At 39.6% G+C, this 25,165-nt stretch overlaps 1 protein-coding gene across 14 annotated transcripts in view; it reads left to right on the top strand.

Moving 5' to 3' along the window:
• The window catches only part of MAST2 (microtubule associated serine/threonine kinase 2), a 196,375-nt gene that overhangs the window by 158,597 nt on the left and 12,613 nt on the right, over window positions 1-25,165 (top strand). For all 14 annotated transcript variants that reach the window (XM_076340290.1, XM_076340294.1, XM_076340292.1 and 11 more), the window contains 13 exons: window positions 1,361-1,462; window positions 5,451-5,583; window positions 7,238-7,299; window positions 7,951-8,036; window positions 10,006-10,214; window positions 11,586-11,724; window positions 12,154-12,286; window positions 13,655-13,820; window positions 14,865-14,966; window positions 16,571-16,693; window positions 18,964-19,073; window positions 21,575-21,729; window positions 22,448-22,752. In XM_076340290.1, the coding sequence (XP_076196405.1) occupies window positions 1,361-1,462; window positions 5,451-5,583; window positions 7,238-7,299; window positions 7,951-8,036; window positions 10,006-10,214; window positions 11,586-11,724; window positions 12,154-12,286; window positions 13,655-13,820; window positions 14,865-14,966; window positions 16,571-16,693; window positions 18,964-19,073; window positions 21,575-21,729; window positions 22,448-22,752 (1,825 nt within the window). The remainder of the gene's footprint in view (window positions 1-1,360; window positions 1,463-5,450; window positions 5,584-7,237; window positions 7,300-7,950; window positions 8,037-10,005; window positions 10,215-11,585; window positions 11,725-12,153; window positions 12,287-13,654; window positions 13,821-14,864; window positions 14,967-16,570; window positions 16,694-18,963; window positions 19,074-21,574; window positions 21,730-22,447; window positions 22,753-25,165) is intronic.

Here is a 25,165-nt window from a genome sequence, read left to right as displayed (position 1 = left end):
AAATAAACTTTATAAGGCTCTAGAGCCAGGAAGCATCTCTGATGTTCTTTTTAGATAATGAACTAGCAGTTACATCGTTTTCTTCAAGGTTAAAATTCTAGCCCTAGCTTATCAGTGCTGAAGTAAACAAATAACATTTCTTATTCTGATCTGTGTCAAAATGAGAAATAATGAACGAATTTTTTTGTTTGGTAACAAAATATCAGGGATATATTATTTAAAATGTTGCCTGTGTGTTTCTAGGTATGAATTTCTGCTTCCCTGTGTTTTTATTGTTCTTTTAGGTGATGTGATTTGACTTCTCACCCATGTATGTCTTTTTTCTTAGATGGTGCTAAATGAACCTTTTAGTTTCTGCTGCTTGCATCCTTGTTGATAAAATATCATTCCTATAAGCAACTGGCTCATTGCCAGCATAAGCTCATTGGTTAAGTTCTGGATTTTATATTTGTGGCTCTGCTGAAGTCTAATTTTTAGACCTTGGGGAAAAAATAGCTATACTTTATTTCAGAGTTTTCACATGTCATTGGAACCATCTTTTTATCACCCTGCAATGAAATACTATTTTATTTGTGCTTCAGGACTGATAATGTAACTGTTGTGTGCTTGAGCAAAAGAAGAGTAATTTGGGGGCAGTTGTTCAAATTTGTCTTTAGGGGTTTTTTTGTTTTTGTTTTTACATTTGTTTTAGTGTGTTTATTGTTATAAAAAGACACCCTGTCACACACACACATACCTTGAAACTAAGCCTTGAATTTATCCTGAAATCTGGTGAAGTAAAGGGGGTGGACAAGAGTAAATTCTCTGAATTAGGTTTCTCTATGCTCTTTGCTTTGCTTCTGTGTTTGGTCTTACATAGCATGCAATACAATGCTGTAGTTGTTCAGCAGGATTTATTAAAATAAAAAAAGAAAAACTAAAGTTTAGGTTTTTCTTGATGATGAACAGAAGTAGTTCAAATTCTAGCCAAAAGTAAAGCCTAGAAACATGTGTGGCTGTTAGTAATTATCTAGATGTCAGTATTGTGTGGAAGGTAAAATTGAAAAAAACCAGTATTCCTATTTTCATTTTTAAAAATAAAATGAAAACACATCGTTTCTAATACAATTGATAGGTTATATAATGCAAATAGAGCCTTTGAAATATCTCTTTCATGATAAAAGGAGTCAGTTGTAATGGAAAAGCTATATGTAACTTGGCATCCTTGAATGAGCTGAGATCATTGCCTGCCCTGACTCAGTCATGGCTTTGCTGCCGAATTACAGTTACTGAGCTGGTGATTGCTCTGTGTTTAGCATTTGACATATAAAAATGAACAGTTCACTGCTAGGACCATAATGTGATGTTCTGCTTTCCACAGGCCCACGAGCGATCCGAGAGCTCCGAGGTTGCCTTCGTTACCCAACTTGTGAAGAAGCTGATGATTATCATTGCACGACCAGCTCGGCTGCTTGAGTGCCTGGTAAGTTTGGTCCTCGGGAGAGTGCGTGTTTGATCTAAAGAGTCTGGTGTGTGTTTGAGGAGATAAGGAACACAAAGCCTTCAAGAGAAAGCTTTAAATTCTTATAAAAACATTGATGAAAAATAAATCTATTTTAAAAAAGAAGTACTAAGTGTCTTTTGCATTAATATAGAAGTATCTTTCCATTGGAGTGTCAGCTGCAACAGCAGCTAAATTATATTTTAGTATAAAGTTTATGGCTGAGGGGCCAGATGCAGCTGTTGACATCATTTCACGCTACTTGATGCCACCTGATTTTCCTTGTGTTGTTAGTAGGTACAGTGAAGAGTGTGTAAATGTATGATGTGCGTATGGTGCCCAGAGAGTCATGCTAAGAAAGAACTGTCACTAAGGAAGAAGTTCCCTTCCGTGATATAAATGGTGTTTGGGCTCTTGGACTCAAACTCTTACCATAGACCCAGCAATTACAGTAGAGAGACTGGATGTCAGGTTTTCCAGCTGTGAACACAGAGGGATAGGCTAGTGAGAGATCCAAGCAGATTTGGAAGCCTGTGGTTGAAATCCTTTTCAATGTTACTAGAATATATGGAAAAGCAAGTCTCACTGCTTTTTTTAACAACTTACTCTGGCTAATAAGAACATATTATTTTATTTAACTCTAGGAAATGGTGAAAAGTGTATAGGCCATCCCAATGAAATAGGCCACTGTGTCCTGAAGTCGTGCAACTCCAAAAATATTTATGCAACCTGAAGATGCATTCTCACTGTGATGCCACAGCAAGAGGGTTAATATAATTCTTGAATATATATGGAAAGAGGTGTTCAGGCCTCTGGCATACACAATGTTGTGGGTGGTTATTGGTTATAGGGGTCAGTTCTGTGACACTGTTTCAAAAGGATGTTGAAAAATTGGTGAGAGTGTAGGGAAGAGTCACAAAAAATTGTCTGAGGGCTGGAGAAGGTGTCACAAACCTACAGTGGAAACTTTTGAAATAGCAGGATGAAATTCTTTGGCTGTGTTACGTGAGAGGTCGAAGCTCACAATGTAATGGTTCTTTCTGGACATAAAAATGACAAAGAAGCTACATCTGATTGAAACATTAAAGAAGTTGGCTAAATTAGGAATCTGTGGCTGGACATAGATGTACAGTTAACATTTGAAGCACATTGCGGGCAGTGTGCACGGGGGTGACTTTATCACTGGAGTCACTAGCAGATAAATGCGTTTTGTAGAGCTTTCTTTGACAAAGTAGACAAGAGTGGTCCAACCTTTCCAATGATACCAGGTTTTGAAAACATCTGCTGAGGTACTGGTGAAAATACCAGTAGACTTCGGAGGGTTCCTTTATTCCTCCTCCATGACTGTCAGATGGATTGCTTTGCTGTGAACCCTATAGCGCAAGGATGACCATTGTCAGTGATGAAGAAGTAGGCCACACAACTAGAAAGATAGATGCCTACACTTACTTATTCAAGAACTCTCCACTAGATTGCATTGAAAATCCTGGACACAACTCCATTCAGACTGGGAATTCTTTGGCTTTCAAAACTATTTTTGTGATTTAGAGGAGTTTTGTGACTCCAGTTATCTTGTAGCACTTATTCAAAATATCCTTTGGAAGTGAAGACAATGAAGAAAGCAACTAAATTTAAGCTTATTGTGTTTGTATTTGCCGTGTTCACCATTGACATTTATGCTTGCGTACATTCTGCTAGTAACATATCATCTAGGAAGGCATGAAACCTCAGTAAGTTTTGTGAACCCATTTCTATACCTTCAAGCAGATCCAAACTCAAGCCAGCTTTTAGCTGCAAATCAGTAGGTCTCCAGGTTCCTCCACTATCTTCTGCACCTGATGTTCTGCAAAGTGAGTGGGAGCAGGTAGAAGCCGTAAAGTCATTGAGATTTGAGTAATGAACTCCAAAGCATCTAGTGGTAACCTTAACAATGAAGTGGCTAGACTTCAAAGCATAACAGTAATATTTGTATCTGTATATTAGTCTTCCCTGTTTATTTAACGTGATTGCCTTTCTAGCAATTTTTTCCATATATATATTTTATTCTGCTGACATGAAGACTTAAGTATTAATGTCCCTTTTATCCCTTAAAAGAACAAGAAATATAGCAATTGATAGTCTACCATTTAAATAGCTTGAGAACTACATTTCTTTTTTTAACTTTTTTTTTTTGTAATTCGACTTCTAGCTTCATTGTTTGTGATTCTAAGATTTAATATTAATGTTAGTTTTAGTAACACAGCTCATTCTTATTTCTTCCTTGTAAATGAAATAACTGACCATATAGGCAGTGGTTGTGATGGTTGTGATTGTTTTAATGGGGGTGAAGGCATTTAAGTATTTTAAACTTCAGTTATTTGGCTTCAGTCTTTGTATTACCTGTTGGACTGTGAAACGTTTATTTATGGACTGAGTGTCTGGGGCTTCAAGAAAATAATAATGTGTTTTGTGCATCACTGAAACCACCTTTTGGAAAAAGTATGTAATTTATTCTTTTTTCAGATTATTTTTCCATAGCATTTGCCTCTGCTTAGTAGGGATCATTCTTCTCCATTTAAGTAAAACTGTATTTGGATGATTAAATAAATCTACTAAAAAGAAGACAGAATTGGAACTTGTTTTATTTCTTAATTTTTTGTACGCTTGAATTTTTTGTCACCAGACTTTTTTTCTTCTGTCCTTCACTCACCAATAAACGACCTACAATTGTATCTTGAAGAGTCCTTCCTTGACTCCGCCTTCCCTTTCAGTAGTGCAGAACTGTGACCATCTCTCTCCTGTGGTCCTCTCTGGTCTGGCTCCTGCTTTCTGCCAGTTCTGAGGTAGTCGATGAATCCTTTTCCAGAGGAGTTAGGAAGGAACTTACTTTCTTGCATTGTTGCTGTCTTTGGTGACAGCATGTATCTAAGCAGCATTGCCTAAAGCAATCAAGAAAAAGTGCATCTTTTCTCTGTTTCTCTAACCATTCAAATATCTTTACATCATCATATTTGTTCTTCTTCTTTGCAGTTCTGTGCTCTCTTTTCTCTTATGCTGCTGAGCACCCTCACGTCAGTTCTGTTCTGATGCCCTCACAACTGTATGCTGTAACTCTTCCCCTTTTATCTTCCCATTTCACTAGAAAATTTTTGACGAGTCTTGGCAAAGCTGCTCATTGCTGGTGAATGATGAGGTTTGTAGGGGAGAGTTAAAGTTAACTAGTGAACTTGCTTCTAAGCAGAGTGCTCCTGCCGCCAAAAGCTTGTCTTTCCAACTATATCTGTTAGTCTAGTAAAAGAGATCACACCTTCTTATAACCTTTTCCTGCCTTAGAGATCACATACACCAAGACTGAGTTGATAAGATGATCCTGTACTGTATAGTACAAGAAATACTGCAGCAGTATTTCTTATATAGAAAGTGAAATCTTCTCTGCTGATAAAATAGCAATTGCTGTTTTATTAGTCATTTTATTAGCAGTTGCTAAGGTCGGGACAGTTACAGAATTGGGTGGGTGTATGGTTTGATCAGAAGTGACATTTGAAAGCAGGAGAGGTTTATATTGGCTTAACTCGCCTGTCAGACGGAGGTGGCAGAAGGCGGCACCTCAGTCTTCATCACAGACCTTTCCCTGGCACATCTCAGTGTGACAAAATTGGGAAGTGTGTCCACATTGATGCTTACATTATCATGACCGTATTATCCGATAGTCTGGTTTTGGTCCATAAAAAGTCCCTACAGTCCTTGTCCTGTTTTGATTTGCAGATCTAAGCCAGTGGACATCCAGCAGGCTGTAAATGTCTGTCACTTTTGCAGAGCAGAGTGGAATGTATTGACACGCTTGTTGTAACTGCAAATGTTTTGCATCACTGCTGAGCCCAGAATTAACTTTGGATGTTTCTGAGGAATATCCTATATGGGGGAGAAACTTTTCGTAATTGTAAAGCTGAATCATTTACACCTCTCTGTCTCTCTCACTACCTTGCTGTAGGAGTTTGATCCTGAAGAGTTCTACCATTTGTTAGAAGCTGCAGAAGGCCATGCCAAGGAAGGGCAAGGAATTAAATGCGACATTCCTCGTTATATTATCAGCCAGCTGGGCCTCACCAGGGATCCCCTGGAGGGTGAGAACTCTGTTTTGTACTCTCCAAACTGCTGAAAGGATAACCAGATCTCCTGGTCACTACATAGCTGAAGGAGGCTTTTATTTTATTGGTTTAATTTCTAGGCCATTTTTCCTTATTTTCCTGTTTGCTGTCAAATTCTAGACTGTCCTTTCCAGCCCCATGTCTCAAAGGAGTGTTGCTGGGGTCAGGATCGCACATCAACAGTGACAGTTCTTTACTTATGACGTTAATAATGTCTCCCTGTATTATAGCTGAAACAATGTTAGAAAATGGCTTTATGATTTAACTGTTTTCTCTGTGCTGTTGGACAGTAAAAGTAAATTTACCCGTTATTTTTCTGATCTGCCTGCCTGCTGGTGACGTGGTTGGAAAGTATCTTGTCATTCCACTTTGTTGTCCTCTCTTGGAAAAGTGTATTTGTTGTGATTTTCCATGAGAAACCAGGACTAGTATGAATTTTTAGGTGGAGATGAGATTGTATTTTTACATCTTGCATAGCAGCAAAACTAAAGAGAGTAATGCTTTAGAAGACAGTAACAGCTTTTCTGCTAGGTGCCAAAATTGCATATGGTAAATTGAATATGCTGTAAACGTACAGAGGCCCAGAAGATCCTAACTTTGGAATTTGTAAGTTAATATTTCTGCCTGGCACTTTGCTAGCTGAATCTCTTCTCCTGTGACAAGTTTTACGAGCATGCACAGCTTGCTCAGCAACAATAGAAAGTGTGACAGAGACTGGAGGTTACTGCAGAATATTTCAGTAATTGAACGGTACTTTTTGTTTTCTCAGGAGAGCATAATTTTAGCATAAATTAGTAGTCTGGATAGGACTAGTTTAACTTTACGGTGTTTACCGGAATGACAGTGACAGGTTGACTTCAAGCAAAGAGCTCTTCGTGAAAATTTCTACCAAAGATTGCTAAATGCAATTTAATAGCATTTGTTGAAACCTGACATTAAAGGGAAATTTCCTTTGATCCCTGTCATGGGAGAGAACCTTTCCATCACTAATTCCCCTTACTAAAGTCAAATTTTCTTCAGAAATGTGTGGAGATGTCAAGGTGCCTTATTTCCTTTCTGTAAGGAGGGCACCCAGAAATGTCAACGATGTCTGTGCAGAGACTAGTAGTTAATGTAGGATTTGGTTTTGCAAAGTTTATAGCATCTCCTAAGACAGCTGAGTAGCCTAAACTAACTGACTTTCTCCCAGTTTGCTGCTGCTCAGTATTTTGCAGAATCAGACACATTTCATGGAGGGAGGTTGTTTGAAATGTAATGCTTTTTATTTTCTGGAGTACAGAGGTGCCACCAGGCTATATGCAGGCATACATGCATGGAATAGGTTTTAATATTAACTAGCTAGTGGTTTCCCCAAACTTGCATTCGTTGCTTTTACTTATTATAAAAACCACCTAGAATAAATCAGGCTGAAATTAGAGCAATTAATTATATTAATCTTTATATAAAATACTGCCTACAGCTTAAAAGATGTTAAAGGTTATCACTGTATAATTGGGGTGACTTTTTACAGAGGGGAAAAATGTCCTTCGTCATCTACAAGCACCTCTTAAAATTCTGTTTGTCTTGTATAAACAAAGAGAATAGTGTTTGATTGAGATCACTAGGAGTAATCTTTCCTCTTTCTTTTCAGAAATGGCCCAGCTGAATAGCTATGACAGCCCAGACACTCCTGAGACAGATGATTCAGTCGAGGTAAAGCAGTAATACACTCACTGTCTAGTGCTTTTTTTCCTCTGGAAAGAAGTAGTCTACAGTAAAGAATTAATTATAATGCAGAGTAATTGTAATAAAAAAAAAAAAGTGCTGACATTTAAAAGCGCGTGTTAAAACTAGAGTATACGCTCATAAAAATGTGGAAATCTCTATACTGTTGTGGTGAAATGCTTAAAAGTTGCAAACAGGCATTATCATCAAGTTTTATTGATACTTTTTTTTTTAGAGTTGCAAACAAAAATCATCTGGAGAAATTCTTTATATCTGCATTTGTAAAATGTGATGAGTGTTGAAGAGAGTTGGCTTTAGTAATGGACTATTGGAAAAATTTAATTATATAACTCACTAGGTTTCAAAAATCCTTAGTTGTTTAGTTTATTGGTATTTTAAAAATGTAATGTTGGGGAAAGGCCTGAATCTTATAGTCCACTGATTGTGCTAATAATTGTGGAAGGAATCTGCAAGGGTCCTGGGAATACAGATGATTATCCTAAAGCTGAGGACTCCAGTGGTTTAGAAATGGATTGAGTTTGGGTGAATGCTGCTTAAAGAAGAAAACGACAAAAAAGTGATGTGTAGAATGAAGTCATTCCTGCTCCTGATTTCCATTTTCTTGTCGTCTTTCCCCAGAGCCGTGGGGCCTCTGTCCAGTCAAAGAAAACTCCTTCTGAAGAAGAGTTTGAAACTATTAAACTGATCAGTAATGGTGCTTACGGGTAAGGCTTTTAGAATTTGCTTTAGAAAAAAATACTAGTCCTACCCAGGGAAGGGCTATAGCAAAGTTTGGTGAATGACTGGTTTTTGTTGGGTCCAAAGCATAAATTAATTTTGCTTGGGTCTTACAAAGGTTCCACACTGCAATGTCTTCTGCATTCTTCTGAGAGATGCAAGAATTCTTCTGAGAGATGCCATTTCTTGCACGTTCTCGGGGCTTCTTAGACAATAGCCCCTGTATCTGGACATAGTTCCTGGCTTCCTTACATTGCGCCAAACTGACACACAGCTTCCAGCTCAGGAAGTTAGTTGCCCTACATTAAAGCTTTCAGAATATGGTATTCCTAATCCCTCTGTGGCGCAAATTTTCTGAAGCACTTCCTAGCTGTGACCTCAAGCCTGTTTTTCCAGTAACTATTTCTGCACCGTTTCTTTATGGTAGGTAGGTAAAATACAGACACTTCAGTACCTTAGCTTGAGATGACAAAAACATTTTCCCTAAACATTGTCTCTAGGGAAAATATTGTCACTTAGTTTATTGTGAGATTTCCTAAGTAACAGTAAAAAAATGTAGTTCCATGAGTCTGAGAAAATTATTTTGCACCCATTTCCTTATTGCTTAGCAAGGCAGCCTGTGTTTCCTTTCACGCTGTCTGGTTAAGTCCTGTGATTTGTGTTTGTTTAAAGGCTGAGTGAGGGTAAAATTCTGTAGTTGCAAATGTGATTGATTCATTGAAACAGCAAGAATATTGAGGGAGAAGTAGTTTATGCTTTTCCATTCTTCCATGTATTCAGATTATATATGTAACATATGTGGCTGTTTGTAAGCACTTGAAATACTAAAAGAAATGCTAAAATTACATTGGGGCAAATCTACTGTCAGTAGTAGTACAGTAAAAATGCTATTAGATTTTATTATCCATTGAAGAATCCAGAATGAAGTTGGTCGGTTAAAATTTTAACCGCTCATACAAACCTATCCAGAATTTTAAAGACGGTTCCTGACTTTGCAGTTCATAAATCCTTACCAGTGATAGTCATTAGGTTGTAACTGAAAAGCAGTGATATTCAGTAGGTCATAACAGCAAAACCTGAGCATGTGCTTGAGAGTTTTGTTGAAGTTAGTGTTTAGTTAACAGCAACTCATTTTTTAAAAATTATATGTGGAAAAAGTGTAAGCGTATTTTTTGGTCAGTGAAGACACAACGGAGCAGGTCAAAGAGGCACATTGTTAGACAAGGAGATTTTATATGTTTTCAGTCCTATTTCTGCACAGGCCCCGTGATTTAAACATAACTTTGTAAAAAGGGGAGAGAGAGGTGGTAGTTTTGCTGTTACTCATATCTGTCTTTATACTGGGTGTATTTTATAGTCAGCTGCTGGTGAGACACAATACCATGTTAAATGTAATATACTCCAGAGAAAAGGAAACAAGTACTGATTCAATAAGGCAGGCAAACTGGATGAAAATTTTATTTGCAAACTGTATTATTAATGTGCAGGAATCTAATGATCTGCAAGTGATAGAAATGTAAGAGATACTTTACTGAAGGAAATCCCTGGTGACAGTGTTGCGTCAAATTAATTTTATGGAGCTTGGAAAGAAATCGTGCTGATTCCATATGTTTTGGACAATTTTTTAAGTGAAATGGTGACTGTAGTGTTGAAAAATACATGCCTCTCTGCAGTGATGCTTAAGGAAGTTTGTGACGTGTCTGAAATATCTCCTTGTTAGTCACATCAGCAAAAATGCTGCTTAATTCAAGAAGGCAGAGTAGCTTTTGGAAGGAAGCATCATGGGGTTCCTTCTTTTCTAGGGGAGCTTGGCACTGAGATGGGATTTTATGGAGTCATAGATAAGTCTGTCAGGATCCATCCAAAACAGTTACCATCGCTGTTTTTTAAAAACAAAAAAACCAAAACAGTTTGAACTGAAAATGGAACTTTTCCTCTTGGTATGTGGTTTTCTAGAGCGGTGTATTTGGTGCGACACAAGACCACCCGTCAACGTTTTGCCATGAAGAAGATCAACAAACAGAACCTAATTTTGAGAAACCAGATCCAGCAGGCTTTTGTGGAGAGAGATATCTTGACGTTTGCTGAGAACCCCTTTGTGGTCAGCATGTTCTGTTCCTTTGAGACCAAGCGCCACCTGTGCATGGTTATGGAGTATGTGGAAGGTATGGTTGTCATTATCTACACCTGCAAAGGGACCTTAGATAGGATGGATGTATAGTGTGTATGCAGTGTGTCTCCTCATGAAGGATGACATTTCCAAGTGATTTATAAGATGTGTACTTTTGGGTGTAAGACTGATCAGTGCACTGCTCTGAACACAATAAACAGGAAGACCATCTCGTGTGTGTGCTAGTCCTTTCTTCATGGAAAGTGAGCTCAGTCAGCCTTGCAGTTGCAGGGGAGGTCACGATGCCCTTTTAGGGAGGAGTGTATGGACTACTTGGGCTGAGCCGGAGAAATGAGTCATTCTACCGCTAGTACAGTTTAGCGTAAGGAGATACTCCATTTGTGAATCCCTGTGACTAATACAACATGATTGCAGTGGAGCTAAGGAAACATAAAGCCACATGTAGAAAACTGCTGGGGTCAGAAGTCAGCATGAACTTTGTAGTCCTTACTGGAAAGAAATCCTCACGCTCTCCTATGGGATGGCATGGCTAGATCCATAGCACGTTTGCTTGGCATTGCAGTTAGAAAAAAGACAGTTAAGAAACATCACCAAGCAACACAGTCTTTGTTCTTTAGCAGCCTTTTTTAAAATACAGTGCTATTTTATGCTGGGTTTTTTTTGTTTGTTTTGCTTATTCTTTGGAATATTATTTGATTCTCTTTTATCACTGTATCTTATTGTAAGCAATATATTTCCACTGGTGGATAGGATTCATTTCTTATGCCTGGCTTGCTTGGCTGAATGTTTATGAGAAATAAGCTTTTTGTAAGTTATTATACAATAAGTTATTGTATCAGTGCTCCTTCAGATAAATTAATGGAATGAAAACAGATGTATTGACATAACATTTTAATATGAATTCCTATTTGCAAGTAGAGATGAAGGTCAAATGAAATGTGTGGCCAATGTTCCTTAAGAAGCTTGAATCAGGGGCTCACAGACTTATTTTTGTGACTACCACTGTGTCCAAAGGCATGGCTGCCTCTCCATGTGTAGGGAGAGCCAATTAGTAGTTGTAGAGGTGTTTACTTTCTACTTTAAGAAGCTTGTATATCAGAAGTAGTATGTGTCTCAGTGGTGGAAAGCAAACAAATTTATAGAGGCGCCAAACAGCCTTGAACTGCCCTTTCTTCAAGGCTTGCTTACGGTTTGGAAACGTACATGGATCTCAGTTTTCCTAAGATTTTAATATTTATTGGAAGCTCAAGACGGAGTGTAGAGAGAGCTTTAGAATTCAGGCTGACAGGGTTGAGAGAGACACCCTTTAGGAAACTTACTCTAATCTAGCATTGTAGACCTGTGGCTGTTCTTTCTTACTGATATTTGCCATTTCACTGTGGCATATTTGCACCTTTTTTTCTAGGAGGTGATTGTGCTACACTCCTCAAGAACATTGGTGCCCTACCTGTTGATATGGCGAGGATGTATTTTGCCGAGACTGTTCTGGCATTGGAGTATTTACACAATTATGGGATTGTTCATCGTGACCTAAAACCTGATAAGTAAGTCTTTAGCTCTTCAGAAGCTGGAGGGAGAGAGCCAGTTTTTCACGGGCTTTCTCCATAGGCAAGAGGACATGGGGGCTAGAGACAGTAGAGATCTTCAGTGGCATCTGACATGTAGGAGATTTTATGGAGTCTCTTGCTACTGATGTAGAACCAGATAGACACTGAGAAAGGGTGGGAAGAACGTCTTCAGATATTATCTCAAAGCTGTTGCTACACTGATGAAATTATGTCAGAAGGTAGTCTGATTTCTAGTTGTCTTGGCTGCTCTGTGATATTCAGTTGCATAGGAGGTTCCTTCCAGGTGTTTGATGGGGACGTAACACTGAGAACTTGCTTAGCATTATCTTGTGTTCTTTTTTTAAATAGCTTTTGGGAAACAATTAATTGAATGTTGGATTATTTTGCTGCTTCTCTTTCTTCTAGCCTTCTGATAACTTCCATGGGTCACATTAAACTAACAGACTTTGGACTGTCTAAAATTGGGTTAATGAGTCTTACAACTAATCTTTACGAGGGACACATTGAGAAGGATACCAGGGAATTCCTGGACAAGCAGGTAAGCTGAAATTTTTATCTGTTGATGTGGGATCAGATGCAGGATTCTGTCTTGGGACAGAATCAGAGTTTGTAGCACTCCCCCTCTGCCTCGACGCTGTGCTGTGCATTGTAGAATGGGAGGAAAAGATACAAGTCCATTCTCATGTTTGTGCATAAATTGGTATTGATTGTTATTTCAACTTCTTGCTTGGGAGTGATGCAGTTCAGCTCTTAGTTTAGGATATTGAAAGTGTGGCCCAGGCAGCAGTGCAGGTGCAAATAGAAGTTGGTTTAGGGATGTAACACGGATTTTGCTGGAAGGTTGTTCCACGGTCTCCCCCTTCTGGTGCTTAAAAGTTCATGGCAAGTCCCTATATGTTTCTTCTTGTAATTTTGTGTGATGGCTTAAACACTGATTTTTATCCCCATGGTATTTACTAAGGGTCATTTTTCTCCTTAGCCTTCATTTTGCTAGGCTTAACCAGCTAAGTTCTTCTAGATAACAAGATAGATTTTCCTTTAATGAATGAATAGCTCTTCCATGCACCTCTTTCAGCTTGAGTTGATATTTCCTGGGCATAGTTGACAGGAACTATACTGTTCTGGATGCAGGCTCACCGGTGCCTTGTATAATGGGATTAAAAAATACTTCTCTCTTCTGAAAATACCTAGGATCACAGCTGAATTTTCTTTTTTAGCTGTGCCAAGTGTTAATTCATAATCATCCTGTGGTATTGTCTTCCCTTGCTTCTGAGTAATGATGTTTTTTCTAGCAGGAACTCTCTTTGGTCACTAGATCATGGTCTTGCACTTTGCAGCGTTACATTTTTTACAGCTATTTTGTTATTGTGGCTGCTTCTAAGCCTGAGGCAACTTAGGCCTTCCAGCGTGATTTCCTTAGCCGTTGTCTGTGCCAGCTGTACCTCCCAAGTTTAAATGTTGAAGTGTGTAATCATGCTGTGCTGCTAATTCTGCATCTGTGAAACTAAATTCTGCTAGCACAGAGATGTGAGAGGTTTGTCAAAACTCAATTCCTGATAGCTGTTGCTGTGCCAGTAGACATCCATCAAGCAGACAGACCTATACACACAGAATACGCATTTTTCCTGTATGCTTTACTATACACGCACCAAAGAACTACTTAGCTGGCATGTCCACACTAGGAACATTTCATAGTATGTGATATCGTTTCTGTGCAGGTAACGTGTTACTCATATATAGACTCTTGCTCTGTGGAAGTAGTTCACAGCATAAAATGGTTAGTGACAAAACATTAATAACTTCCTTGTAAAGCTCTGAGGGGAAAAAGAAAAAAAAGACAAAAATAAGCTTTGATGTGAATTTGGCAATTTGTAGGTTTATTGCTTTCTTGTGTGTTTCTTTTGAGGTCTGTGGGACTCCGGAATACATTGCACCAGAAGTGATCCTGCGCCAGGGCTATGGGAAGCCCGTGGACTGGTGGGCCATGGGAATTATCTTGTACGAGTTTCTAGTTGGCTGTGTTCCTTTCTTTGGGGACACACCTGAAGAGCTGTTTGGACAAGTGATTAGTGGTATGTTTCTGTTCTGGTTCTGAAAGGGTTTCAAAGTGTGCTGTGAAGTAAAACCTTGAAAATATTTAGGATCCACGGTTTAGTCAAGAAAGACTAGGTATAAAATAATGGGTTTTAATTTCAAAATATTTATCTTTCTGCGTCAAAGTAGCATCCATCTGATTCCAGCTCTCGAAAGTTGTTGAGTTGCTTAACATCTTGCTAGATAGTTCTGTCATTGTGCATGGTGTGGGAGTAATGCAAATCCTTGTGGGACTGGGGAAAATTATTTGGGGATTTTTCTGTTCTGTCTTTTAACTTAAATGATGGAGAATATGAAAGGAGCGGCCGCCAACTGATATATTTCAGTCTGATTTTTGGTTATTGCTTCTGTAGGTGCAAATTTCAGTCAATTAGTAATTGTATAAATGAAATAAAAAGGAAATTCTAAGCAAGACGCATTGAAGCTGTTGTACTCGGTACCTTCATGTCTTGTGGCTTTTTAAACCTATCTCCTGCTTGGAGTTGGACAAACCATTGCTTTGTGTTCTCTCAGTGAATATGCCAGTGAAAGCATTTCCTATTGGGAAAGCTTTCTGAAACAGTGAATTTTTAACACACTCGGCAAATGTCCTTTGTAAAAACCAAATTTCAGCAAAGAACTAAATATGATGCGTGAAATTGTTACCTGTGAATTTTTCTCTCTGTTCCAAGTATAACAAGCGTGGAATGTGCCGGCACGAGATACAGCTGCACTATTGTCAGTGTCATTGTTTAAGGATTGTCATGGAAGTCCCATTTCATACTTTATTAACAGAGTTCTTAATGCTTTTTTTTCTCCACAAGCACTGCTTGGATTGACAGCAGCTTTAGCTGATGCTGAATTTTATGCATTTTGGAAAATGTCAATGCTTGAATTATATTAAGTATGCAAGCTGCTGAATTCAAGGTCTTTATGATTCTGGGGCAGTACTGAACACTGCGTTTTACAGTATAGGAATGTGAATGGTTATTCAAATTGGTCCTGAAGCTGGTAGAAAATGTCAAGTCTCTTTTTGTCCACAGATGAAATTGCTTGGCCAGAAGGTGATGATGCACTGCCACCAGATGCCCAGGACCTCATTTCTAAGCTTCTCCGCCAAAATCCTCTGGAAAGAATGGGAACAGGTAGGAACTTTGTGCATAGGAAAGTACTAGGCAGAGGCAGGAAAAGAAGCTACCTTGCCAGTGATGCACACCTACCCATGTTGAAAAATGCTCATCTAGAGTTGGGAAACAGTTTATACTGGGTTCAATGAATCCTGTGTGATAAAGCTCTGAGAATTGGTGTAGATTGTACATGAGTCAGACAGATATGACTGTCTTGTTTGGGAAACAAGAAAGGAGCACTGTCAGCTTGGCAACATAACTTCTCAAATTTGTGCTGTTCCATTAAAGGCTTGAGGGTTGTGTCTCCATTTGAACAGTGTATAATCAGATTTCTTTGAAGTTCTCTTTGACTAGGGGCTTAATCCCCTACATGGTTGTGTACTCCTGGGTGTAATAAAATAAATGAAAACTTTCCCATTCCTAGAGGCTTGTACTGTAGAATTCTCCAAACATACAACAAAGTCTCTTTGGCAAAGTCAGATGTCAATCTTTCTGTATTATAATGTCAGATTTAAAGTTTTACAAGTCAACACTTCTCATTTCCTAATAGTAAATAACCATAAATACTCTCTAGCTATGCTTTTCTTTTAAAATCATTTGTGCACACTGCAGCTTCACGGCACAGGTTGTCTGTTTCATTGATTTGATTTATTTGATTTAATTTTGGATTTTCAATTGGAAACTACACTTTAAGGATAAAATAAAAACTTATCTATATAACAATTCCAAAAGGCACATGTATTCAGCAGACTTAATGCAGTGCACACAAGGGTGATGAATAGATCATGAATTAATAATGATATCAGATGGTTTTCACATGTTCTTCTTTACTTTAAATCCATGTACTTGAAAGATGTTGCTGTCATGGAAAAGATGTAGAGTTTCTTGCCCTATAAAATGAGTTGATGGACTGATTTTTTTGATTTCTTATATACCTGTAATGCTGAGACTGCTGTTCCACTTGGCATCTCGTAGTGCCACTGGCACTCAACAAACCTTTTATCTCTTCTCCTCTGCTATTCTCTTTTTTAAAAACACAGTAGCACCTTTTATGAATATTAATTTCATTTGAAAAAAAAGCATATACTAGTAGACAGATAATCCTTAGTTTTTCCTTCTGGGTACCCAAGCTTCTGAGGTTAATAACTAAAGATACTAATTCAGGAAGATATGTAAGCCCCTGCCTTGTTTTAAGCACATGGATGAGTTTATTCTTGAGAGTGGAGCCACGCACACGCTAAGTACCTTTCTGAGTTTGCTCTCTTTATTTAGCTATGATCAAGATGGTATTTAGACTTTGGAAATTTTAAATTAACATGTTAATTAGTTCTTAATCTTGCAACTTGCTGTGGAATGTAACTGCAGATGCTGTCTTCCAGCCAGCTTAGTCATGTGTTGTCATTAAACAGGAAGAGGAGGTGGGAAGGAGGAAATCTTGTTCAGATTTTATCCTGCATCACCACTTTGGTAAAAGGATGAGTTGTTTCTCAAAATTCCTGGAAAATGTGTGACTTAAATGTACTTGGGTACATTCTCTAAGGCTCTTGATATTTTTAGGGTTTATTTTTCTTGTTATGCAAATGCTGAAAGAAATACTCTGCAATAAAAGATGCTTATTTCAGGTAGTGCCTTTGAAGTGAAACAGCATCGGTTCTTTAAAGATTTGGACTGGAATGGATTACTTCGGCAGAAAGCTGAATTCATCCCACAGTTGGAATCTGAGGATGACACAAGCTATTTTGACAGTAAGACTAAAGAGTCAGCCTAAACGGCATCATATTTTTTGTGCATATTTCATTTTTGAAATTGTTAGATAAGCCATTGTTAGAAATTGAATAAAACACTTGATGCAAATTGCTTTAAAAAGTTTCTGTTGAATGCCAAGCAAGGTTTCTTTGAAAGCACATGAATTTTAAATGAAAAAATATTGCTGCTGAAGTCAATTGGCCTTTCACTGGTGCCTGTGGTCCTGCCAGCCATGGCTCTGCAGTGAGAGGCGCTGTGGTAGTTATGCTGGGTTTATTACAGTACTTCCAAAGCATTTGGTATGTCCAGCTTCCATGAGTTTTTGAGTGATATTATCTTTCCCTAGTGACTGTTTTCAGCCAATGAATGTTTTTTTAAAAAAACAAACAAAACCCAAACCTTGAAGACAAGTATGTAGGGAAAATTCTTTGGAGATTTAAAATAACTTAAATTATTTTCACTGCAAGCGTATCACCTTTTTTTAGTATTGTTAACTCTAATGAGATATGAAGTGAAGTGCCTGTCTGGTGTATATAAACGTCTGGGAACTGCCATGATATCAGTGCTATGTAAGATTCCTGGTATTTCCAGATAAGCACCAGACAGAGTCGATGCTCTTGGGAGAGGAGGGAGGAGCGTCATGTGAGGGATGGAGAGGTGTCTATCCCCAGAGCCTCTGCTCCTTAGCTTTTCTCATTTGACTTGGGGAGCTGAGCAGGTGGAAAGGGCTTGGGCTTGTCACTGGTTAGGGGGGATCTTTCCCCCACTCCAGCTGCAGCGCAGGATGATACTGGGCTATTTCAGTTTCCTGAGCTATGGAATTTTCTGCCCTACTTCAATGGAATCCCTTCCATCCTTCTCCCAGGGCCATGGGACTCGCTGACTCCATATGAAGCACATTTTTGCTCTGCTCCCGCGCTTTACTCAGGGTGAGGGGAGGGGGACAGCAACCTGCCTCCAGCCCCTCGGCTGCCACGCTGCAAAAGCAGAGATCATATTTAGATAATGCTCTCCCAGTTTGGGGAAGAGGCTTTTAGATTAGGGGTTGGATGAAGAGGTAGGATGGAGAGAGAGAGAGATTGAGAAATCTCCACACGCTCGCTGCAGAGAGCAATTTGACTCAAGCTGTACAGAGGGGGCAGAGGTGTGATTTGCATATGTTGAGGTTACATTGGTACAACATACATGTAGAAACCGAGGTGGCAGCGTGTTCCCCCTGCTCATTGGACGTACGGACATTGAACTTGAGCTCTGGTCAGTGAATTGGATCAGTGATTGGGAGAGGCTCAGCACAGCAGCCGTGAGCGAATCCTGGTGGGTAAAAGCACCACGTTATGTTCAGTGGTGCAAATCACTGGGTCTGTCAAGTAGGAATGATGGCAAACTCCCCAAGTGCCCAGGCATGCTCAGCAGGTTATCGGGGTGACTTTGATGTGAGTCCTTTATAAAGGCTGGAATTCTCACGTCAGGAAATATCTCACAGACACTGATAAGAGTTGGCGTTGCTGTTATAAACCCTAATGCAGAAAATTTTAGAATTTACAAAAGTAGCTTTCTGGCTGATACAGTGCAGCAAATTTGGCTCAGTATAGCTATCAGCTTTCTGTAGCCAAACTTATTAACTCTTGCCCCGCAAAATCCAATGTGGCTGGCTTAGAAATCCAGTACTGCAAATCTCAAAGCACAAAATCTCTTTGGAGGCAGTTTAGATTTTTGCATTAAAAAATAGCTTTGCATATTGGCTGCTTGCCCGTTTTCTTTCACAAAATCTAATCCTTTTTCTAGTTGTAGGAGGGAGAAGAGGAAATATTTTTTTGGGGTAAATATTTTTATTTTTTAAAGAAGGCTTGTATGTGTATGTGCAGGACAGACTTTCTAAAATTGTAAAGCTGTTTATTGGAAATTGGGACAGTGAATTCTTTCCATGTTTCCTTCCATATGATTGTTTGCCGTAGGGAAGAAATATCCCTACCACGAAGGGTCTGCAGGATTAGACATCTGCTGTGTATCAGCTGCTTTTAGAATATAATATAGCTGATGATGTAAGATAAATTCAGTAGGAAGGAGGTATTCTTCACTGCTAATTGTGCAGGATGAACAAAACTGACTGGGTATGTTTCAGGAACATTTTCCTTTATATTTAAGGAAAATACCCTGCATGGTATATGAACACTCAAAGTTCTTTGTAAGTAGACAAGTAGGAATGCTTGAGGTGTGAGAGTTATCAACGCTCCCCACACTGATGAAATGTGCCACGTCTTGTTCACAGCCCGTTCAGAACGGTACCAACACCTGGATTCGGAAGAAGAGGAGGACACTAATGATGATGATCATGTGGAAATTCGGCAGTTTTCCTCATGCTCGCCAAGGTTCAGCAAGGTAGGAGCATGCTAGCTTGTTGAAAGAAAAAATCCAGAGAGGAACACCATGTAATTGCTTCGTATGGGGTAGATTTTAATTGTGCAGACGATATGTGGGAGTCGCATGGTGTTTAGTATTCACTGAGGAAAGAAAAAACTGTGTACGTTGTTTATTCTGTGATAGTTTGTGGCCTGTTAGAAGGTGAGTGCAAGAATAATTGGAGAATGAGATTTTGTATTTCTTAATGTTTCACTAATACGCAGGGTGCTGCGGAGGTCTCTCCTGCATCTGATACAGTTTTATGTTTTTACTAATGACTTGGATGCTGGCATAGGGAGTGTTCAAAGCTTATTTGCTTTGAACAGTGTCATTTTGAATGGGTCTTCATTCAAAGACCCATTCTTTGTGGGTGACAAGATGGTATTAGGATGAAAATTTATTCTGACATTTTGGAATACTGGTCTAAAATCAAAGGGATCCCATGCAGTAAGCGCACAGGTGAAGTTTACACCTCTGCTGTTCATTGTCTCAAATATAGCCTGAGGAACAAAAGGTGACAGTTTCAAAGAGAAGCATTTGGGCATATAGTGCATCATGAGTTAGAGGTGCCAAATTATTGAAGCAGTTACCATACTGGGCGAGCACGACTATTTTCTGCAAGGCAAATGAAGAAATCCTTTCCATCTGCTTAGCAGTAGGAAGGCCTTAGCTGGAGTACTCTGTCCTGTTCTGGGCAATGTTCCTTAAAATAAACATGGACCAGTAAAAGAGAGTCCAGAGGAAAGCAACAAGAATGATCTGAGATCTACAAAACATAAAACCTAATGTGTTTCCAAATACATAACTGCTAGAAGGAAAGGATACATTGGTCTTCCTGTTCTACCCAGAACTGACATGAAATCATGGACACAAAGGAGGTATAGGATAGATGATAAGAAAAAGTTTCCAATGCTGAATAATAATTAAGCACTGGCATGGGTTGCCTGGGGAATTTGTAGAATTTCCATCACTGGCAGTTTTTAAGAACAGGTTGGAGAAACATCTGTCAGGTGATTACATGAGAGCTGGTTCTGCTTTGAGGTGGGGAAATGGACAGGAAACCCTGAAGAGGTCCCCTCTAGCCATGCTTTCTGGATTCAGTATGCCTTACTCGGTCTGTGCAGGTCTCTCATTCTTACTCAGGTGATCTGAAATAAAAAGTTGGGATTATGGACATTTCAAAGTAGTACAATCCTGCTGTTAGCGTGGATAAAACAAAGTATGTTTGGGGAGGGGCAGAAGGGAGAAGAAATGCTGTTTTGCGGTCAGCCCGCTCTATGAACAGTATTTCCCTCTTCTTGATGAAACGGGAGCAGGAATTTTACTTATGGCCTCTGAAAGATGTTTCAGTTTTTCATGACAGTTCCTCCAGATTTCCACTACTGGAGTCAGCTTTGAAGCACCAGTTCGTTCTTCTTTGTCCTCAGCCAGGCTACAGTGGCTTAAGTAACAGTTACCATTAATTTTATGGAGTTGCTCCTGATTTGCATCACCAAAAGTATGTTTAAAATTGGACCTAAGGATTAGTTGGGGTTTTGAAAAAGTTCTCATGAGTATGTAAGGGTTTCTTTTTTCTGCCTTTTCTCACCATGAGTATTATTCATCTGTTAGACTTAAGCTTTTCTTTAGGATTCAGTGTTTTTGCCACAAAGAGGAAAAGTTCACTTTTAATGAATTTATTTTAAGACCTGGAAAATTACACAGCATTTGTAATGTGGGAGGCATAAAAGGCTCATTATATTTTGAAATTCTTGTCTGACAATTCAGCCATATGATTTATTAATAGTTATCTTGTTGATGCTCTGAATTTTTAATAACATTATTTTCATTAATCTCTTCTTATGTAAATTAGGTCCACAGTCAAGTGTAGTTTTAAAAGGATGGATTTTTTTGCTTAATCATTTCATTATTTAAAGACGGCTGTAAAACCAAGAAAGGCACTTTCATTAAGCTGTCAGCATTATAGTAGATTCCTTGAGGAGGGCAGGACTTTTTTGTTCTGAAATAAGCTTGGGGCAATGCTGATAGACTGATGATAATGAAATGGGGTCATGAGCATGATGCCTATCACTGAATTGAATTTGTGTAGTAAGATTTCAAGATCCAGATGCCAGCCCTCAAGACTTGTGGAGCCTGCTTTAGCAATATCTCCTCTTAGGTTTGAGAATTGTTAAGAACAATAATCAAGTAATTGCAGAAAGTCTTAGTATGCTGTGGTGTGCTGGGCTGTTTTCAGAGGAGAGGTGTTGGGTGCTGTTGTAGAAAAGCATGTTTCATGTTTCTGAAGCTTGTTTTTTTCCTTTCCTCTCTGGCACACTTTGAGCACGTCACATCTGCACTGTGTTATTTACTCAAAGAACATTGCCAAGTTCATGCTTTCGGGGAATATCCTTCGTTTTGAGAAGAGATTGTGCCCCTTGATCAGAAAAGGCCACAGAGGTTTGTTTTCTCTGTACAGAAGGATCTTTTGCTATATGCAGGTGTACAGCAGCATGGAACGTCTTTCCATCCATGAAGAGAGGAAGACCCCACCACCAACTAAACGGAGTCTGAGTGAAGAAAAAGATGACCGGCTGGACAGCCTTGGCGGCTTGAAGAGTCGAGACCGCAGCTGGGTGATTGGGTCTCCTGAAATGTAAGTTCTGTAGAACTAAGTCTTTTGGTTTCTCATAGCATCTGAGAAAGACCGACCTGTGCCAAAACTTTCTATGACCAGTGTTAGGTCAGGAATGTTTCATATGATGTACTTCCACAGGCGAAGCCTGAAGAGTGGAATAAATAGCTGAAAATGAATGTGTAGAAGTCATATAGTCCTTAAATGTATCTAATTAAGTACTAACATCTCCTAAATTTGTAGCAAATGCTTTAAATGAACTTAAAAGGATTCTAACCTTAAGTAAAGCTTTCATTTGTGGAAAGGCTAGTTATGCTGGAGATGTACCAACAGCAGTTTTTTCTTAACCATCAGTGAATCCGAAGTCTGGTGTTGCCAGGCTTTTACCATTTGTCACAAATTACTGAAACCATTAGGAAAGTCCAAAGTTTCTAAAGTTCAGAATATCAAAAAATATCTTGTGTTTTAATAAAAATGTTAGCAAAATATATGAATGCCCAGAATTTGGTTTTATTCCTTCTTTTCTTAGAAGCTTAACAACGGACTATATTGGAAATCTAGACTCAGGTGAAGCCTCAACCCTTTGCTGTTTTAAGTCCTAATGATGTAACTCTGTCTCCTAACTTCACCTATATATTGGCTTCAGATATGTGAGTTTGGTCTGTGTGTTATTTTCACCCTTAAAAGTTCATTATCCCCCTAACTTAATTGAGGGGCTCTGTCTTGTTTTCTCTCTTAGATTGCGTAAGCGCTTGTCTATGTCTGAATCCTCACACACGGAGAGCGACTCCAGCCCACCCTTGACAGTCCGCCGACGCTGCTCAGGGCTTCTTGATATGCCCCGTTTTGCCATCTCCGCCGAGGATGAGGGAACTGTTCTCAAAAGGCCGCAGTCCGAGGGGATGCTCTTACCTGCTGTGCAGTCACGGGAGGGGCTGCCGGTGCCCATTCCAGAACAGCCTGTGGAGCAAGAGCTGCAGCTGGAAGGTGATGCTGGACCCACCACCCCCTCCACGGCTGTCAGCAGCGCCTCAACGCTGACAGGTACGTGCTTGGTGTGATGGTGTCGTGGTCCCCAAGAAAGCCGTGTTAGCTTGCAGACGTTAACTCTGTAGAACTGTGGATTTGGATGTCAAGTGATGTGAATGTCTCATGCTAAGTGGTTATTTTAGTATAGTTTTGTGGATGTGCTTGCCTTTAAAATGACATCAGAGGTTTAATCTCTTCAAAATTACATCTTATATTTCTGTCCTGTCATTTCAAATTGATTAAGGTCTTCTCATGGTTGAGACCCATATGATCTATGCCTACTTACAACCACTGGGTGCCTACCTGAGGCAGCATTATTTTAAGCATTAGTCAGAGCAGATCACTGCTGAGTTGGGGCTGGAGAATATGGGTGTCAGCCATACTAACAGATCCCTGCTTCCTATGAATTTATTTATCAAAAAAGTTTGGAGTAGAGACTTGAAATTTGCTGAGGGAGTGGGGTTTGTGTCAGGGACACAAACAGCTACTTGCTGTCTCAGCCAAATATCCTGAAATTTAGCCAAGTTGCAGGCTTAAAAAAGTGCAGCCTAGGTTTAGTAGAGCGACTCTTAGAAGTCAGTGTTTGACTCCTCAGAAGCTTTGTCCGTCCTGAGGCCATTCTCCAGCACTGGCCTGAGCAGGACCTTCTCTGTGATGGTGCCCTGGGCTGCTGCGGTGCAGGCCTGGGCTCTGGGTGCTGGAGTGTCCCCAGCTCCTGCCCCTTTCAGGGCGCCGGGAAGGCAGAGGGTGAACTGCCTGTTTTTGAGTACAGTGGAAGCCAGAGCTGGGAACTGGTGGGAAGTAGTATGGAGGAAAAAAGGAAATTTGGCCCAATGGAAGAGAGCGGGGAAGTTGAATTGAAGGCTGGCAAGATAATATTTGAGAAGGAAGGCATATTTAGGGAAAGAACTAGATTGTAGCGTTGAAGAACAAGGACTAACTGGGTAAGAAAATAAGAAACAAGTTGCTGGGGGAAACAGAGCAAGCAGGCAAAGCAATTGTGGATGCATTGAGGATGGAAAGGAGAGGAAAGGGTACTGAGCAAAGAGTCAGAGTGGCAGCAGGACTGGGCAAGGACAAGGTGAAGGGCACTGGGCAGATGTGATGGTGGATTGATAGCAGAAGGTGGAAATGCCTTAGAGAAAATTTGCCTCCAGACTAAAGCAAAGCCAAAGATCCCCACATTTCATTATTCCTCTTCTGCAATGCAGTCTGTGAAATTTCCTCCAAAATTGTCCCATTCCTGTCTATGGCTCATCCTCCCAGAAGAGGCCCAGTGCTGCCATCACGTACTCCATTAACCCATGGGAAAAGGTGTAGGAATGAAGGAAGTAAGCTACCACATACTTGGGTGACGTAGGTGCCATAGTGGAACCTTAGTTTCTCAATTTCATACTAAAAGCCTCGAAACATGCTATTAAAAATTGCAAGAACACTTTAATTGCAAATTTGAGTATCTACAAATTGAAATAGGCAAAAATGAAGCTTCCCTGGGCAGCCTGCTCCCCTGAGCCTAATGCATTAGAGCAGTCTTTAATCCAGCGCATGGGATTCAGGGATACTATTGCGTCAGTGTCCCCAGCCTGCAAAGTTAAGTCAGAGGCAGGGGATTGCAAGAAGAGAATTTCATTCCTGTCACTGTCTCGGAGTGCTCCTCTAATGCACGTCGCAGCCTTTTCACACGCAGCCTCCGATTCTGGGTTCCTCATTGTCTGGGAGACTTATTTGAAACTCTGTGGCTGTTAAATGTTGAACTGGCATCTGGTACTGAGGTCTGTGGGAATGGTGCTTTGAATTTTTATTTTCGTGGTACTTCCTGCTTTACGTAGCAGAGCAGTCGTGCCCACTTAAATAACGATGATCAATGTTTTGTTCTGTCCTCATTGTTCAAAATGTGGCCCTTAGGCTTTATTTATTGCTGCTTAAAATTTGCTTTTGAAGACTGAATGATTAATTTCCCTTGTGGACTTGCTGTGATGCTCACCACTTTCATTTCTGAGCACCTTGTAAATTCTAATTAATGTATTTTCACAGTGCCCCTTTAAGGTATCAGATGTGGAACTGAGGCACCGACCTTGAGTACAGCACCCCCAGCCCCCAGCATCCACTATTGTTGCATGCCCAGTCTGATTTTCAAGATTACTTTGCATTTTCTATATAAGTATAGCAGGTTAAGTAATTCAAGACTAAATTGCAACAGTGCACAAGAGGGGGCAAATTAAGGTTGTCTTTGCAATCTACATTTTTACTTTCCCTGACTTTAGTACCTTAGTATTCTCTTAAAGTGGATTTTTTATGTGCAACTTCAGTAGAACCTGGCTGTTCTATTACAGGCAGTTTTAACTTAAAGATTGACAGTTCTTGCGGGTTGTAAGAATGGAGCACTTTCCATAAACCTGTTTTCATCTGTGAACGACTCCATTGAAAT

Source organism: Aptenodytes patagonicus, chromosome 5, assembly GCF_965638725.1.
Source record: "Aptenodytes patagonicus chromosome 5, bAptPat1.pri.cur, whole genome shotgun sequence".
In the NCBI taxonomy this organism is placed as follows: Eukaryota; Metazoa; Chordata; class Aves; order Sphenisciformes; family Spheniscidae; genus Aptenodytes; species Aptenodytes patagonicus.
Note: the sequence above shows the minus strand (reverse complement) of the source record. Positions and strands in the feature narration are given on the sequence as shown.